Source organism: Ylistrum balloti, unplaced genomic scaffold (assembly GCF_031769215.1).
Source record: "Ylistrum balloti isolate Yb309-2 unplaced genomic scaffold, AGI_CSIRO_Ybal_v1 Utg371328, whole genome shotgun sequence".
NCBI lineage: Eukaryota > Metazoa > Mollusca > Bivalvia > Pectinida > Pectinidae > Ylistrum > Ylistrum balloti.
The window spans coordinates 140,593-160,456 of NW_026782707.1; the positions used below are offsets into that span (position 1 = coordinate 140,593).

Sequence of the window (19,864 nt, forward strand, 5' to 3'; positions counted from 1 at the left end):
AATAAACATTGTGGACAATGAATGCCTTTGTGAAATTGCAAGCTTATGCATGTTTTACTCTCTGTTAATTTGTTCTTCTTATAGTGACCACAACAACAACATTGACATTGGTACGACGAGGTACCTATGGAACACTGGAGATCATTTGGAAGGCTGGCTTTGTGCCAGGAAATCTTCCTAACAATTTTGTGGAGGGCACTGTCAACCCAGAGGAGGGTAGTGTTACTGTGGCACATGGGATCAGTTCAAAGAACTTCACAGTGCAGGTAGACAGGAGTTAGTTCCCTTGATAGTGTGGGAAAGAAGCAGGCAAAACATTCACTGATTCTTTCTAAATTAAGGGAAAGATGCATGATTGAATGATATTTATATTATTAATAATCCAGAACAAGATTTTTTTATACTTGAAAATCAATATTTCTCACTAGAAAAGTTGATTTTGAACTCGCAATAAATAGACATATCCTTAGGCTTATGTGATATTAGACTGATTTGAAGCAATTAACAAAAATTAAAATGTTTTCAGCTGACAGCTAAGCCGTCCCAGCCAGAGTTGTTCTCCCTACATCTTCCCCAGGCGCCCATCACTACCATTTCTGGTGGGGCTAGACTAGCACCCAACACTCGCCAAGTCCAGATAGAGCCCAATGGCATTGTACGGTTTGCTGCCAACTCCACCAATCCCAGCATTTCTGAGATGGAAGGAAAGGTAAGTTGTCAGTAAAGTTAATTATAATAGTCATTATCTGAAATTTAGGGATTTAATTGGGGTTTTTTTTTTTGGTATACCAGATGGACTAATAGGGTATGACTTGGTATATTTTTTTCAGATTTACTTAATGGTGCAAAGGTTGTATGGGTCAGAGGGCAAGTTAGAGGTCATCTATCGGTCAGAAGAGGTCACGGCTGATAAAGGCATTGACTTTATCACCATGGAGACTAATGCTGTAATGCTGGAGCCAGGTCAAACATCTGGCCTGATTGAAATCCGGGTGAGAGAATTGGTGTTGTTTCTATGTAATACAATGCATTTTGTGAGTTATATTGCTTATTGTAGAACTTCATCAATTAACTTTAGTTAGAAAATTGATTTGTTTCAATTAGAATTGAAATATTTATTCTAAACTTTAATAGGTTCTGCAAGATAATATTCCTGAGGAAGAGGAAACCTTGTACATTAATCTGACTCGAGTGGAGAAATATCCCACAGAAATAACACCACGTAAGTTATCCTGTTCCCTTTATCTGACTTGAGTGAAGAAATATTCCACAGAAATAACACCACGTAAGTTATCCTGTTCCCTTTATCTGACTTGAGTGGAGAAATATTCCACAGAAATAACACCACGTAAGTTATCCTGTTCCCTTTATCTGACTTGAGTGAAGAAATATTCCACAGAAATAACACCGCGTAAGTTATCCTGTTCCCTTTATCTGACTTGAGTGGAGAAATATTCCACAGAAATAACACCACGTAAGTTATCCTGTTCCCTTTATCTGACTTGAGTGGAGAAATATTCCACAGAAATAACACCACGTAAGTTATCCTGTTCCCTTTATCTGACTCGAGTGGAGAAATATCCCACAGAAATAACACCACGTAAGTTATCCTGTTCCCTTTATCTGACTTGAGTGAAGAAATATTCCACAGAAATAACACCACGTAAGTTATCCTGTTCCCTTTATCTGACTTGAGTGGAGAAATATTCCACAGAAATAACACCACGTAAGTTATCCTGTTCCCTTTATCTGACTTGAGTGGAGAAATATTCCACAGAAATAACACCACGTAAGTTATCCTGTTCCCTTTATCTGACTTGAGTGGAGAAATATTCCACAGAAATAACACCACGTAAGTTATCCTGTTCCCTTTATCTGACTCGAGTGGAGAAATATCCCACAGAAATAACACCATATTAGTTATGTTACCTTTATCAACATGCCAATATAATCATAATTCAAACTCAAATTCAATAAATAACAACAAGAAAATATCAACATGTCAACTTAATCATAATCCAAATTCAAATTCAATTAAAACTTGGGCAAAATATGTACAAAAGAAAGCTTTACATGGAGATTCCTGAAAAAGGACAAGGAGAATAAGACCAGGTGTTGCAGAAGAGTAAGCGTCTTCTACTTCATTGAGGACAACTGTCATGTAAATCTTGGTCAGTCTTAGTAACTGATGTCCCATTCTCAAATGAAAATAAGGTACACAACAACAGAACCCAGAGACAAACTCAGGAGCATCAATTAAATACCATATTTCTCAATGATAATGAAAAGTCTGAAACACTCACCAGTGTAAACATATATGACATCTTTTAAACAAGACTTTTGTGTTTAGGAATCTCACCTCGCCTGAGCTCCCTGTACACTAACTCTGTGGTCCGTATAGAGGAGAGCAATGATCCCTATGGTGTGCTCTGTATGGAACCCTCTGAAGTCAGTGTGGAAGAAGAGTACAGACAGGTCAACATCTCCATTGCCAGGACAGGTCAGTAGCATCCACTGGAACAAAGTATCCGGCATAACAGCATCCGTCCTCAGTAATGTCAGGAAAAATTCTCACCTGAATTTCATAAATAATCATACCTTTTGGTTGTGCACGTTTCTTAGTCATGTCCCCAGAATTATTTAACAGTTCAACATGAAATATTTATACTGATTGTTAAGTAATTATATTAAAAGTGAAAATCTTTTTCAGTAAATGTTGTATCAACAGTGACAAACTGAGATGCTTTGTATCTATGTTTGACAGGAGGTTTGTTTGGAACGGTGTCTGTGGTAGTACGAACAGTCGGAGGTGGAGAGATGTGGACCTCAATGATTGTTCCCTCACCTGGAGACACAAATGACACCATCCGACAGGTTTTGGGTAATCGTCATAGTTATAATGTAGCCCGTGGTGGTGAGGACTACGATGTTCTGGACACAAAGGTCACATTTCAGGTAAGTTCATACCAAACATTTAACTCAATGGCAAAGTCATACCTATGTAGCTAAACATTAAGGTAACATATTGCAAGCCGTTTTATCAGCTCACCCTTATAAAATTTAACACTGAGGTCACTCTACTGGGTAAAATTTTGAAGAAAAAGGATAGTATTAATTTTTTGAGATAAACCTTTTAATGATGTGAAAACTGTGTACTTGCCATCTAGCAAGGCCAGCAGACTGCTTATGTGTTGGTGACAGTGCTGGCAGACAATGCTGCAGAACCTGATGAGACTATCATAGTCTACCTCACACAGCCCACTGCCGGTGCAAGGATAGCAGAAGGGGCACCTGATGGAGGCAAAAAGGTACATATCACCCAGCCAATTTGATGTCTGTATCAAAAAAATGTTATTCCTTATAGAGATGTTATTACTGACAGTGTTTTAACAATTACGTGCAGCATTACATATACATTGTGTATATTATGTTAACAGAAACAATGTTTTGAAATTTCTGTCTTAGGGCTATTGTGTCATCACGTTGCTGCAGAATGACCTGTCCAATGGGGTCATTGGATTTGCAGAGAGTTCAAAGGTCATCAGGGTCAGTGAGGACACAGCTAATGTGGTGAACTTGCGACTAGCGAGGACCAATGCCTTCTATGGAGAAGTGGAGGTGCGGACATTGAGAAAAAACATTCCATGTAGCATCAACTTGAAATTTCCTTATGTTATTTTCAGTTTATATGTATAAGGTTTTTAATATCAGTAATGGTTTCTGTTGTTTTAGTATTACTATAATACAGAGGAAACCACTTAATATCAGGTTTGTTAATGTTACTTTCCAGTTAATATCACGTTTTTCCTGAATTCATGCCTTACTTCCTTACTAGCCAAATTTTGCACACCTAAGGACTACTAAACAGTAGATTGACCCACTTACCTGTAAGGTCAAGCTAGCTCCAGGGAAGTCTGGGTGCACCTCTTTTTTAATTGGCAGCACAATTTAAGTGTTAAAATTGGTTTTAAGCCCTTTGTCACTTGGAACTTGTTACAATAGGTAGGCCCATGTGTGAGTTGGTGCCATGCCACAAAGTCCAACGTGCTGCCAAAACTTCCTGGAAATAAGTCTTTGGTGTGCATACTGGAACCAATTTAAGACAACAAAGATTGTTCTTCTAAAGATATGATGAGAAAGCATTCAACCATAAACAGATGGTAGATTGGTTGTTTTGTTTCTTTGTACAGTGACCTATGGGACACCAAACCACAGCATGTCAATGTTGTCATTTCGAATGTCACTTTTTTAAAATTTACGTGAACACATTTCCGATACAATGATAAAGATGTTAAAATAACTTATTTGAATCTTAAGTTTCATGAAATGAAGTTTGTATTAATTGAATATATAAAATTCTCACATGTGCTCCCATGAAAAAAAAATCATCTTTTCCAAATGATTAGTTCAGGATACATAACATATGGGATGAAGATAGAAAATCCATTTGGTCATTATAACTGAATGTCAACATTTTCATATTTCGAATCATTTATTGCGTCGGTTATCATGAGCACTGGTAAGATGACTGTACAATGTTCTGAAACCAGGTTTCCCTTTGCCGTGTTTCATGACATCTGATTGGCCATTGAAAATAACCACTAATATAACAGCCAATGAAATGTGTTTCAAAGGTGAACGCTTCACACTTCACACTGGCTATTTTTGTCGGCAATGCTGGATGAAAAGTGATCTTCAGAACAGTGTAAACTGAATATGACATGATCATTCAGGAGGATTTATGATAATGGGGTGGATATTTCAGAGAATAAACAAACAAAAGTCAAGGAAAAACACTGTTTTAGGGGAAAAAGAAATCAAATTACAAATTTTTATCTTTAAACAATAAAACATGTCAGTTTGAGGCATCAGAAAGTTAACTTACAAGTGTAGATACTGGTAATGTCATATTCGGCTTATATCACCATTCCCCCTGACAAACAGAACATGATATTAAGTAGTTTCCTCTGTACATGCAAACAGTGATGCAGTGTTTCAGGTATCGATAAATCGTCATGCTTAATACTTTGATAAGCATTTGTTTGAAATGGATCAGAAGATTGTGTTTGTGTGTAACAAATGCTTACAGCGTTATATGTTGGTACATACAGGTGTCATGGGTGACCAAACTAGCCCTAAACAGTAGCGAAGCTGAGGATGCAATGTTAGCCAGTCAGCTGATGAGGACAGCTGGCACTGCCATATGTGCAGCCCGTGAAGCTTCCTGTCACTTTAATATCACTGTCAAAAATGACAATGTAAGTGTGACTGTTAGGTAGCATTGTATCTTTGTACATTATTGTTTGTCAGTTTCTCCATAAAAAATGTAAAACTTCTGAAACTTTCTTATCAAATTTGAAATGTGATTTAACCATCTAAAGTGGCAATGTCTTTAAGCAAAGTGTTTTGCAGAATTTGCCTCAAAATTTGTTTCATTGTCAGTGTTCAAAATATGGAGAACAATATTCTTGGAGGAGTGTAATTCAATGTTTTAGAATTATTATTTGCTGAATGTTAGTGTAGTATATTGCTATTAATAAGTGTGACGGTTGTAGATCTAAGCTGTAATCTGGCTTTAATTAATTCAAGATTGGTATTAATTTCATAGTACAATAAAAACCCTGAGAGTGACTGAATTTGTCAGTTAACCTTATGGTAACATATTCACAACCTTACCCTATTTCGATGGCATTCAGACCAGAGATGAACACCAAGGCTCAGCCTTACAGAAATATGAGTGTTCTACTCATTAAACAGCTTAACATGAGAAATTTGACTTATTTAACTTAATTCAAAATTAGAGAAATTCTATTTCTTATGAATTCCTGCTGACAAGAGATAAAAAATCAGTGCTTCAATAGTGCAAAACAGTTTAATTAGGAATACTCATTTCAGATAAAAAGATGTTATTAGATGGATCACTTTAATCATAGAGAAGGTGAATAGTATAACTCAGATTTAGTTACTGTTGATGATAGAAGATCCTGTTACAGATTCCAGAGGAGGCACACACTTTCATTATAAAGCTGGTCAGTGTCAGAAGAGATGCACAACTGGATAGCGGCAGTTTGGTCGCCACAGTAATGGTAGAATCAAGTGATTATGTACGAGGTCTACTACAGTTCACAGAAAATTCAAGGTCAGTTGAAAATCTCAAATTCAAAATAAAAATTATGAATATGCAAATGGTGATGATGATGATGTTGAGGATGATGATGATGATGTTAATGATGATGATGATGATAATGATGATAATTGTGATGATGATGTTAACAGATTGTTGACCGTTGGAGACACAAGCCGAACAGTACTTCTGAAGGTCGAACGAAAGATGGGCCAAGGTTACAGAGTACAGGTGGGCTATGAGACAATGCAGATGACATCCCAGGTAACAGAACATGGAGTGACTATTAACCCCGCCCTGGAGCAGGAGGACTACAGCAGTAAAGTAGGCATGCTGGTGTTTGAGGAGAACAGACAGGTAAGTTACATTAATTTACTGCTATTTTTGTCACTTTTACACCAATTACTATCTACCAGAAGGACGAAGGATTATTCAATGACAGAAATTTTGATTCGTCATAGCTAAATTATACTTTTCCATAAATTTACTCAGAATGTCTTCTAAGAAAACCTCAGCCAATGATGTAAGATTCATAAGGCACGACAAAAAAAATAAAAAAAAAGCAAAAAAAAAACAACTATAAGTATATAATCCAACAGTACATCTGAGGTAGCGTTTCTGTGTTAAGGTCACAAAGTAATGATTAGCCAGAAGTGTACAGTTATCCTCTGTGCTGATTATCCACACTTGTTCTATACACAGGATATAGAGACTGTTGAGATCAACCTAACACCAGCCATTCTCTCTAATAACCCTCTACCTAAACAGTTCTATGTGACACTGAAAAATCCCAGCAATGGTGCCAGGTAAGTGAACATGGTGTGGAATTTACAAATCATATCAGAGTTGTGAAGATTTTGTTTGTAAGAATTTCTGTACCAATATATCTGATTAATACACAACACTATGTCTAGACTTGAAAACATCTTTGCTTGATTTAAACTTAAGCTACCAATACATATTATAACTTTTTGTGTAATGAATCCTTTATTTTTATACTGATCATTGTTACAGTTAAAGTTTGAAGGAAATATCCTTTCTTAGTTTTTATAAAGTAACCTTTGTCCTTGAAGTATCCACTCTGATGTCACGTATTCGAGGGCAGCTGTGCGTATTGTAGAGGAAAAGAACTTACCAATCTGGATTGCCATCGGAGAACGAGAAAAAGCACCACACTTAAACGACTCGGAAATTCTCAGGTATTTCACGCATGTACTTGTTGAGGTCTATGAAACTTGTAGTTTTGCATCTATCAAAATCTTCAGAAAATCTTTTTTGTTACCAGTAGGAATTCAAATCACAGGTCGTGTGTTTAGAAATGTGGTCATGGAACCAATAGTGATGTTAGATAGATATGAGTTCAGTAGACTTGTAATAAAATAGCCATCGATATGAGTGAAGGTGATATTGAGTGGTAAATAGTGGTCTGTTAATATGACGTTTTGACTACTGGTTAGAGTTCTGCTGAAGTGGTATTTCGTTGAATATATAACTGGATGAGGAGTTTGTGTAATTGTGAGTCTTTGTCGATTGTAGGACATTGTCCCACCTAGACACAATTGCCAAGGTCGACATGGATATTACAGAGGTGACACTTGTAGAAAACATCCTCAGGGACTTCATTGAAGAAGGCCTCAAACGACCGTAAGAATATGTTTCAATCTTCCAAAACAACCAAAGGTTGCTCAAGACTCAAAATAAGGTTCTTTTCACAAAACTTCAGAAACATATTTGAAGTTGTTAACAAAATGAAGAATGATATTTAATTGGTATCTAACATAAGGAATACATAGTAACGGAAAAACAATGTTGATTTTCTCTGTTCAGTAAGAAGATTTGGCAGGGAAATAAGATTTTAGTAACTATAATGTTTCATACTATCCCAATTAATAGGGAGTAGTAATATTGTCAGAACTTTGATAGAGAAATAGCTTCATGACACGTCATTAGTCAAGTTGTGTGTAAAAAGGATTATTTTGAAGAATAATGTTTTAAAGAGAAAATCTGATATTAGATTACCTACAGAGATAATAAACCAGATCATGAATGTGATGTGTAACATGCTGAACCCATCTAAAAACGACGCCACCAGACGGCGCTCCTCCTTGGCAACATTGATGGAGAATTTAGCCTATACTACTCTGACTGGGAAACCATGTCCTAGTCCTGATCCTCCAGAGCTGTAAGTAGAATGTCACAGTTCATCTTCTTATTTCACTGTTAAATAAACAAGGCATTATTGCTTAAAGTGTCACTAAAATGCATACCCTGACTCTGATTCTTATTGAAATGTCAAAAATATAGATGTATACCCCCTTTTTATTCAAAAGAACAAAATAAATTTTTTTAAATGTAGCCCTTGTTAAACAATGACTGAATTTCCATCTGTTATTTCACAGCACAAGTTTACAGTGTGTTTATATGAGGATGTCAGCAGGACGATGGCCTCTAGAGAAAATCAACAATTTCCAATACCAAGCACAGTAAGTTCTCTATTTATAGTATATACATAATTCATTTGTATCCAAAATACAATCAAATCTTTATTGAATTCCCACAACAAAGGAAAGTGTACGAGCTGAGACATCAGCTTGTCTGTCCATGGATCATTATGGATAAAAGTTTTGTTTTTCTGTTTGAAAAATTAGTACCAAGAAAGTGCATATCAATTTTTTACAATAATTTAACTCTGATCTTGTTTGATATTGTTGAGCTTTCTCACTGTCCTATATAATGACATATTGTTGAGCTGTCACACTGTCCTATATAACGACATATTGTTGAGCTGTCTCACTGTCCTATATAACGACATATTGTTTAGCTGTCTCACTGTCCTATATGACATATTGTTAAGCTGTCTCACTGTCCTATATAACGACATATTGTTGAGCTGTCTCACAGTCCTATATAATGACATATTTTTGAGCTGTCTCACTGTCCTATATAACAACATATTGTTAAGCTGTCTCACAGTCCTATATAACGGCATATTGTTGAGCTGTCTCACAGTCCTATATATGAACATATTGTTGAGCTGTCTCACAGTCCTATATAACAACATATTGTTGAGCTGTCTCACAGTCCTATATAATGACATATTGTTGAGCTGTCTCACAGTCCTATATATGAACATATTGTTGAGCTGTCTCACAGTCCTATTTAACAACATATTGTTGAGCTGTCTCACTGTTCTATACAATGACATGTTTGCAGGAGATTGGATACATTCACTGTACCAGATGAAGTGGAAAACGCACCCATCCCTGCTGACATTGATGTAAGTTAGACTGCGTCTGTTGTGTCAACAATACCTGAGCATTTACCTGGTACTAGGACCTAACCAGGGCCCTACTGTATAATAACTACAGGTTGTATTTTTCTGTGGTAATTTTACATTCACTTATTGATTTCATACAGTTTCAAATATATTTGATTTCATGTTGAAGTGACAACTTTCCTTGGAGAATTTATATTATCAATAGACCCTGATAATCAAGTTGATAAAAGTTTGCATATAGAAGCTTAGATATATTTGTAAATTTTGTACAGTGTCTTGACTTTCACCTAATGGAGTATAGCAGTGAACAGTGGTTCATGAAAACTGAGGACCCAGAACTTCTAAGCAGCAAGGTGAGAACAAATTTCATTTTGCACTGCTTGCAGATTTCATGAATTTTCGTAACACTCATGTATTTGTATGCCTGTGTATAATTCATGTTTAGGAGATTTATGGTCCTTGAATAGCGATGTCTTTGGATGTCACGTTTTCAACCAATGTCATAAATTATACACATGTTCTGTACAAGAACTCCTGCTCCTGCAATGAATTTACAATTTTTTCTGTTTTTCTCCGTTATGTTTCCTGTAGACTTTCTGTATGGAAATTTTGTTAACAGTAGTGAAATGCACCTTCTTGATCAATATTTGTAAAACTTTACATGTATAATCAATATCCAAAGAGAGTTATGCCCTTTATCTCTTTTATTTTGTGTATTTTGGTTGGAGTTTGCTTTCTCTAATTTCTGTAGTACTGTACCTATTTTAATGGCGAATATTTAACGTTCATTAATTATGGTTTACAGTGTTCTGTTTCCTTACTACAGTCAAATATGGTCCTCTATACACAACACCATTCATCCTAATCATGTGGTATTTATCTAACACAGATAATTGGTTTTGGAATGAAAGGCAGACAATCATCATATTCTGAGTCTCCAGCAACCTATCGAATCCACACACCAGATAGACGAATTGCCACACGGAGGGCACAGTAAGTACTATAATGCCACACGGAGGGTACAGTAAGTACTACAATGCACACGGAGGGCACAGTAAGTACCACAATGCACACGGAGGGCACAGTAAGTACCACAATGCACAAGGAGGGCACAGTTAGTACCACATTGCACACGGAGGGCACAGTTAGTACTACAATGCACACGGAGGGCACAGTTAGTACTACAATACACACTGAGGGCACAGTAAGTACTACAATGCACACGGAGGGCACAGTAAGTACCACAATGCACACGGAGGACACAGTAAGTACCACAATGCACATGGAGGGCACAGTAAGTACCACAATGCACAAGGAGGGCACAATAAGTACCACAATGCCACATGGAGGGCACAGTAAGTACCACAATGCACACGGAGGGCACAGTAAGTACCACAATGCACAAGGAGGGCACAGTAAGTACCACAATGCCACATGGAGGGCACAGTAAGTACCGCAATGCACAAGGAGGGCACAGTAAGTACCACAATGCACACGGAGGGCACAGTAAGTACCACAATGCACACGGAGGGCACAGTAAGTACTACAATGCACACGGAGGGCACAGTAAGTACCACAATGCACACGGAGGGCACAGTAAGTACCACAATGCACAAGGAGGGTACAGTAAGTACCTCATTGCACACGGAGGGCACAGTAAGTACCGCAATGCACACGGAGGGCACAGTAAGTATCACAATGCATTTACATTTAGTAATTGAACTGAAAGTGTTTTTCTACAAAAATTATTGTTACAGATTCTACGTGTCATAATGTAGTGAATTAATTATTAGTTCATTATTTGGTGTTAGAAGAGTTGGGTAATCCATAGCAGGGAAATTGTTATTGCCAATATGGTACATGCTTGGCTGCACAACACTTACATGGTTCATGCAACAAGATGCACAGTTATTCTACAGAATTGCACCACCATTACTCAGTTTCTTTCTATTGTAGGGGGTGGGGGTGAACAATATTTGGGGTTCAAAGTTCAGGAAATTACTTATTACAATTGTATACAGTATAACAATTTATACAGTATATACCAGATACTAGCTTTACATATTACCACCTCAGCAGTGCACCCTTTGTATATCACCTTTATCATAAAACCTGTATAATGTCTGCAGGTGCTTGCATAATGTGTGCACCCAAAGTTTCAGTCATAAATGATCACCGAGAGCAAAGGAATTGGTGTCAGAGTGTTCAGCTAACACGTCAGACCAAAGAAGTCTTAAACCTGAAACTAGCGCTGTCATTATTGGGATATGTCTGCCATACATACTTTTGCTGTATTGGGCATTGACAGAAAATAGCTGTATTTTAGCACTCACCGTAATTCAAGGGGATTACTTTCTGAATTTACTTTAAAATTATGTTTAACAATATTAATAACTATTCAAATAAGCGATCTATTCACTCTAATGAACAATTTTATTTTTAGAAAATTTAGAAAATCTCTGTCTTATCGGTTGAAGTTTGGAACTATATTTCTGTACTGAGCTCACCACTTCTGTCATTCTTCACCCAAAATACAGGTTACTATATATTTTAAGACACTGACTGTGTATTCTCTATATACGTATCAAAGTACCACAGTATCTCAACAGACTATGATGTGTTTCCTCTCTAGATGTGTCTTCTATGACATGACAACAGCAGACTGGGTGAACCCTCAGGGTACAACATGTACAGTCACCAATAACCTAGAGTTGGCCACAGATGACTATGTTGATTGTTCCTGTAAACATCTCACCCACTACGCAGTCAAGGCCACCCCTCTGGATGCAGGACTCGTTGGTTACTCTGTCTGGTTCTTTGTTGTCTCATTCTTCGTCATGGTAAATATAATTAATTCTTTTTGTTTTGTTTTTTTGGTGTATACAATTAAGTTTTCAGAGGTCTTCAAATGCATTGGGACTCCAGTGGCATTTTAAGGGAAAGATGTGATAGGAATATAAATACTTAACAGTGATTTGTTGACCTCTGTCTGACAGGTTGCAATGGCCCTGACCATACTGGTCCATCACATTTGTGCGAATCTCCATGCCATGTTTTCAGCCAACCTGCTCGTGCACATGTGTTTTGCATGTTTTGCCACTCAGGTAAGGATCTTACCGTCCTTTTTCAAATACTACGACCTTCTCTTGTAATAAAAAAGGTAGCTACCTGTGTTTGTACTACAGAGATATGTTTTCTACCATTATACCTGTACTCTTAAGCAGAAGCTGAAATTATCTGATTATCTCCCTTTGTACCTTTGTTAAGTAGAAGCTACCTATATGAACACTTCAGAGACTCTGATGCACCATTTGATTATCTCCCTTTGTAGCTATGTCACATGGCAACAGTCTACACAAGCCTTACAGAGATTCTGGTTAACAATCTAGTTATCTCCCTTTGTAGTTATGTTATGTGGTAGCAGCCTACGTGAGCCCAACAGAGATTCTGGTTTACAACATTGGCCAGGACAACTATAGATGTATTGTGATGGGACTGTTCCTGCATTATTTCTTCCTGTCTCAGTTCACCTGGATCATGGCACAAGTAAGATTAATGATGAACAACTGTCATTACACATAGAATATTCTCAAATTATTGTCTTCAGACATACAAATTTGTATTTTATTTTTTGGTATAACAAACCAGTTACTAATAGGATAATGAGAAGATCAGGTAGTTCTCAATTGGCCTGAGGATCAGGTTTCATAAATTTGATATTACTATCAAAAACAATTGTGTCTTACATGGCAGTCAGTTTAGTGATGTTGGTTTGTTACAGGCGATCAACTTCTGGAAAATACTGGTGCTGAATGATGAACACACTGACAGAAAATATGTCCTGTTCTTCCTGATAGGATGGGGTATGTTAGAAATTATTATAATCACTGTGGATGCTAGGTCCTGAAGTCATGGTGATGTGACTTTACCAGAGTAAATACTGGTGTAGATAAAGATTTGAATTATTTCCTTTGACTTCAGATCAGCCTTAATGCCAAACTGATTTGTGTCATTTCAGTAAGAGATTTTGTTCTTGATTACTGTCAATCAGTTCAAACACAACAAGCACAATTATTCTAACTTTGAGATGCTTGTTTACTGTTGCAGGCCTACCTGTCGTGATTCTGGCTGTATTCTATGTGATCGCCTTCAACCTTTACAAATATGTGTACAATATGCCTGTGGATTTTATTTATGGGGACGTCAACAACAACGGTGAAATGTAGGTTTAAAGTTTTACTTATAATGATATTGTATGCAGTATAAACAGACAGCCTGTATTTAACATCAGAGTCTTTATTGGCCACTACAGGTTAATGCAATCAAAATGATTCAGTTCCAGTTGACCATAAAGAAAATTTGTTTGAAGGATTTCTTATGTGAAAAATGATAGGTTGTAAATGTATATTATGAAAGTGGATTAAAACATTTTCCATGTAAGATAATTTGAGGAGCAATAGTCAAATATTATTTATGTATTAAACACACAGTAATACTGTATTTTGACTTGCTGAAAGTCAGTTTCTGGAGACAATACTACCGACTTAGTTATAGTCTGATGTTTAAGATCTACTGATTGGTGCTGAGAATAAAACTCACTGTCCGAGATATAAGATGATACTTAAGACTTCCATGTACTGTTAGATGGTAGATACAAAATCATTGACCTAGATATAAGATGATACTTAAGACTTCCATGTACTGTTAGATGGTAGATACAAAATCACTGACCTAGATAAAAGATGATACTTAAGACTTTCATGTACTGTTAGATGGTAGAGATAAAATCACTGACCTAGATATAAGATGATACTTAAGACTTTGATTTACTGTTAGATGGTAGATACAAAATCACTGACCTAGATATAAGATGATACTTAAGACTTCCATGTACTGTTAGATGGTAGATACAAAATCACTGACCTAGATATAAGATGATACTTAAGACTTTTACTGTTAGATGGTAGAGACAAAATCACTGACCTAGATACTTAAGATACTGTTAGATGGTAGATACAAAATCACTGACCTAGATATAAGAAGACTTTGATGTACTGTTAGATGGTAGACTACAAAATCACTGACCTAGATAAAAGATGATACTTAAGATGTACTGTTAGATGGTAGATACAAAATCACTGACCTAGATATAAGATGATACTTAAGACTTTGATTTACTGTTAGATGGTAGATACAAAATCACTGACCCTAGATACAAAATTTAAGATGATACTTAAGACTTTCATGTACTGTTAGATGGTAGATACAAAACTGTTAGATGGTAGAGACAAAATCACTCACTGACCTAGATATAAGATGATACTTAAGACTTTCATGTACTGTTAGATGGTAGATACAAAATCACTGACCTAGATATAAGATGATACTTAAGACTTTGATTTACTGTTAGATGGTAGATACAAAATCACTGACCTAGATATAAGATGATACTTAAGACTTTGATTTACTGTTAGATGGTAGATACAAAATCACTGACCTAGATAAAAGATGATACTTAAGACTTTCATGTACTGTTAGATGGTAGATACAAAATCACTGACCTAGATATAAGATGATACTTAAGACTTTCATGTACTGTTAGATGGTAGATACAAAATCACTGACCTAGATAAAAGATGATACTTAAGACTTTGATTTACTGTTAGATGGTAGATACAAAATCACTGACCTAGATATAAGATGATACTTAAGACTATCATGTACTGTTAGATGGTAGATACAAAATCACTGACCTAGATAAAAGATGATACTTAAGACTTTGATTTACTGTTAGATGGTAGATACAAAATCACTGACCTAGATATAAGATGATACTTAAGACTTTCATGTACTGTTAGATGGTAGATACAAAATCACTGACCTAGATAAAAGATGATACTTAAGACTTTGATTTACTGTTAGATGGTAGATACAAAATCACTGACCTAGATATAAGATAGATACAAAATCACTACTTAAGACTATCATGTACTGTTAGATGGTAGATACAAAATCACTAACCTAGATAAAAGATGATACTTAAGACTTTGAATTACTGTTAGATGGTAGATACAAAATCACTGACCTAGATATAAGATGATACTTAAGACTTTCATGTACTGTTAGATGGTAGAGACAAAATCACTGACCTAGATATAAGATGATGCTAAAGACTTTGATTTACTGTTAGATGGTAGATACAAAATCACTGACCTAGATATAAGATGATACTTAAGACTTTCATGTACTGTTAGATGGTAGAGACAAAATCACTGACCTAGATATAAGATGATATTTAAGACTTTCATGTACTGTTAGATGGTAGAGACAAAATCACTGACCTAGATATAAGATGATGCTAAAGACTTTGATTTACTGTTAGATGGTAGAGATAAAATCACTGACCTAGATATAAGATGATACTTAAGACTTTCATGTACTGTTAGATGGTAGATACAAAATCACTGACCTAGATAAAAGATGATACTTAAGACTTCCATGTACTGTTAGATGGTAGAGATAAAATCACTGACCTAGATATAAGATGATACTTAAGACTTTCATGTACTGTTAGATGGTAGAGATAAAATCACTGACCTAGATATAAGATGATACTTAAGACTTTCATGTACTGTTAGATGGTAGATACAAAATCACTGACCTAGATAAAAGATGATACTTAAGACTTCCATGTACTGTTAGATGGTAGAGATAAAATCACTGACCTAGATATAAGATGATACTTAAGACTTTCATGTACTGTTAGATGGTAGATACAAAATCACTGACCTAGATATAAGATGATGTTAAAGACTTTGATTTACTGTTAGATGGTAGATACAAAATCACTGACCTAGATATAAGATGATGCTAAAGACTTTGATTTACTGTTAGATGGCAGATACAAAATCACTGACCTAGATATAAGATGATACTTAAGACTTTTACTGTTAGATGGTAGAGACAAAATCACTGACCTAGATATAAGATGATGTTAAAGACTTTGATCTACTGTTTGGTGCTGGGAACAAAATCACTGACCTAGATATAAGATGATGCTAAAGACTTTCATCTACTGTTAGATGCTGTTGACAAAATCACTGACCTAGATATAAGATGATGCTAAAGACTTTGATTTACTGTTAGATGGTAGAGACAAAATCACTGACCTAGATATAAGATGATACTTAAGACTTTCATGTACTGTTAGATGGTAGATACAAAATCACTGACCTAGATATAAGATGATGTTAAAGACTTTGATTTACTGTTAGATGGTAGATACAAAATCACTGACCTAGATATAAGATGATGCTAAAGACTTTGATTTACTGTTAGATGGTAGATACAAAATCACTGACCTAGATATAAGATGATGCTAAAGACTTTGATTTACTGTTAGATGGTAGATACAAAATCACTGACCTAGATATAAGATGATACTTAAGACTTTTACTGTTAGATGGTAGAGACAAAATCACTGACCTAGATATAAGATGATGTTAAAGACTCTGATTTACTGTTAGATGGTATATACAAAATCACTGACCTAGATATAAGATGATACTTAAGACTTTCATGTACTGTTAGATGGTAGATACAAAATCACTGACCTAGATATAAGATGATGTTAAAGACTTTGATTTACTGTTAGATGGTAGATACAAAATCACTGACCTAGATGTAAGATGATGCTAAAGACTTTTATGTACTGTTAGATGGTAGATACATAATCACTGACCTAGATATAAGATGATACTTAAGACTTCCATGTACTGTTAGATGGTAGAGACAAAATCACTGACCTAGATATAAGATGATACTTCAGACTTTCATGTACTGTTAGATGGTAGATACAAAATCACTGACCTAGATATAAGATGATGCTAAAGACTTTGATTTACTGTTAGATGGTATATACAAAATCACTGACCTAGATATAAGATGATACTTTAGACTTTCATGTACTGTTAGATGCTGTTGACAAAATCACTGACCTAGATATAAGATGATACTTAAGACTTTCATGTACTGTAAGATGGTATATACAAAATCACTGACCTAGATATAAGATGATGCTAAAGCTTTTGATCTACTGTTGGTGCTGGAGATAAGACTATGGAATATGTATAGAATGTTAGGTGCTCTGGACAGCATTTCTAATATGTACAATGTATCTACAGGTGTTTCATCACCAACCCGTATGCAGCACTTGGGGGCGTAATTCTACCTGTGCTGCTGATGCTGTTAGTGGTGGGTGTGGTCTTTGTCAAGGCTTTCCAGGTCACTCCTCAATGGCAGGCCTATGATGACATTTACAGAGGACGGTATAACATCAATGGTGAGTCATATTGGTATATTTAGACAAGGTCCAGAAGCTGATTTAAGATAATAGCGAGTCATATTACTTCTAGGAATTTGTGTTATGAAATTTACAAAAGCCAATATGACATAAATAGCGAGTCATTTACATGTAGAGGAATTTAAGGTCCAGAATGTAGATCATCATTTACTGGTGTAGAAGTTTAAAGTAACAGTTTAGTGATACCTGTATGTTGTTGAGTGTTGTCAAGTCTCTAGGCTGAACACAATTTTACTGTGATCCTTTGATGAATACGCAGATCACCGTTTCAGTTTACCTTTAGATAAGGAATGCTTAGTATACATCAGTAAATATGATACACATCAGTAAATATGATAACACATTAAGTAAATATGATGACACATCAGTAAATATGGTGACACATTACCATACAAATGAAGTGTTGCTTCAGCTCTCTTCTCTACAAAGGCTGTATGAATGTTTACAGAGATACGAACACTGCTGTCATTCTGGGCCGTGATCGCACTGACCTGGCTGTGGGGAGGCCTACACATGGCATACGGACAACTATGGATGCTTGTCATGTTCTGTATATTTAATTTACTACAGGTGAGACAATAAGAAATTTGATGTTGTCATGTTCTGTATATTTAATTTACTACAGGTGAGACAATAAGAAATTTGATGTTGTCATGTTCTGTATATTTAATTTACTACAGGTGAGACAATAAGAAATTTGATGTTGTCATGTTCTGTATATTTAATTTACTACAGGTGAGACAATAAGAAATTTGATGTTGTCATGTTCTGTATATTTAATTTACTACAGGTGAGACAATAAGAAATTTGATGTTGTCATGTTCTGTATATTTAATTTACTACAGGTGAGACAATAAGAAATTTGATGTTGTCATGTTCTGTATATTTAATTTACTACAGGTGAGACAATAAGAAATTTGATGTTGTCATGTTCTGTATATTTAATTTACTACAGGTGAGACAATTAGAAATTTGATGTTGTCATGTTTAAATACAGATTATGTCAGAAAGTCAGATTTAAGGTGGTGATATCAGTGATTTCATGCTATAGGAAGACTTGTTCAGAATCATTTCACAGAATACAGCTGTTATAGCTTGCTTTTCTTGTAATGAAAACAGGTCTTTACTTATTGAATATTCTTCACACTTATCTATATGGATTTCTTGTCCTGAACACCACACTGTTACCATGGTGAGGTAGATATTATTGTGTACACCACACTGTTACCATCGTCAAGTAAATATCATTGTGTAACCTACACCACACTGTTACCATGGTGAGGTAGATATTATTGTGTACACCACACTGTTACCATGGTGAGGTAGATATTATTGTGTACACCACACTGTTACCATCGTCAAGTAAATATCATTGTGTAACCTACACCACACTGTTACCATGGTGAGGTAGATATTACTGTGTAACCTACACCACACTGTTACCATGGTGAGGTAGATATTATTGTGTACACCACACTGTTACCATCGTCAAGTAAATATCATTGTGTAACCTACACCACACTGTTACCATGGTGAGGTAGATATTACTGTGTACACCACACTGTTACCATGGTGAAGTAGATATTACTGTGTAACCTACACCACACTGTTACCATGGTGAGGTAGATATTATTGTGTACACCACACTGTTACCATGGTGAAGTAGATATTACTGTGTAACCTACACCACACTGTTACCATGGTGAGGTAGATATTACTGTGTACACCACACTGTTACCATGGTGAAGTCAATATTATTGTGTAACCTACACCACACTGTTACCATGGTGAAGTCAATATTACTGTGTAATGTTTGTTACAGGGACTTCTAGCACTAGTTCTGTACACCATACTACGTAACCCCTGTGTACAGCAATGTTTTGGGCCACAAAAGCAGCTATATTCCATCTCAGCTGATGCTAACACTGGTACTATGTCTGGTGGAGATGATATCCGCCATCACATGGCTTCTGTAGAGATCGGCAGCCTGAAGGGATCCAGGGCTTCTCTATTAAATGAGGTAAAGTAAATGCCCTAGGGTATTGTGGGGAAAATTGACGCCATAGGGTAATGTGGGAAACAATCCTGCAGAATATTTTTC

The 19,864-nt window shown here is 35.9% G+C and overlaps 1 protein-coding gene across 1 annotated transcript in view; it reads left to right on the forward strand.

The window, feature by feature from the left end:
- Positions 1–19,864, forward strand: part of LOC132562018 (adhesion G-protein coupled receptor V1-like) — a 111,884-nt gene that overhangs the window by 90,679 nt on the left and 1,341 nt on the right. The window contains exons 76-102 of the mRNA XM_060226741.1: positions 85–266; positions 527–709; positions 831–992; positions 1,135–1,222; positions 2,351–2,500; positions 2,765–2,955; positions 3,168–3,308; positions 3,466–3,618; positions 5,112–5,258; positions 5,994–6,139; positions 6,277–6,481; positions 6,827–6,930; positions 7,198–7,323; positions 7,661–7,768; positions 8,139–8,306; positions 8,524–8,607; positions 9,338–9,401; positions 9,674–9,754; positions 10,291–10,394; positions 12,034–12,241; positions 12,398–12,505; positions 12,807–12,947; positions 13,183–13,264; positions 13,509–13,623; positions 17,585–17,742; positions 18,212–18,333; positions 19,586–19,783. Coding sequence (XP_060082724.1) covers positions 85–266; positions 527–709; positions 831–992; positions 1,135–1,222; positions 2,351–2,500; positions 2,765–2,955; positions 3,168–3,308; positions 3,466–3,618; positions 5,112–5,258; positions 5,994–6,139; positions 6,277–6,481; positions 6,827–6,930; positions 7,198–7,323; positions 7,661–7,768; positions 8,139–8,306; positions 8,524–8,607; positions 9,338–9,401; positions 9,674–9,754; positions 10,291–10,394; positions 12,034–12,241; positions 12,398–12,505; positions 12,807–12,947; positions 13,183–13,264; positions 13,509–13,623; positions 17,585–17,742; positions 18,212–18,333; positions 19,586–19,783 — 3,719 coding nt within the window. The remainder of the gene's footprint in view (positions 1–84; positions 267–526; positions 710–830; positions 993–1,134; positions 1,223–2,350; positions 2,501–2,764; positions 2,956–3,167; positions 3,309–3,465; positions 3,619–5,111; positions 5,259–5,993; positions 6,140–6,276; positions 6,482–6,826; positions 6,931–7,197; positions 7,324–7,660; positions 7,769–8,138; positions 8,307–8,523; positions 8,608–9,337; positions 9,402–9,673; positions 9,755–10,290; positions 10,395–12,033; positions 12,242–12,397; positions 12,506–12,806; positions 12,948–13,182; positions 13,265–13,508; positions 13,624–17,584; positions 17,743–18,211; positions 18,334–19,585; positions 19,784–19,864) is intronic.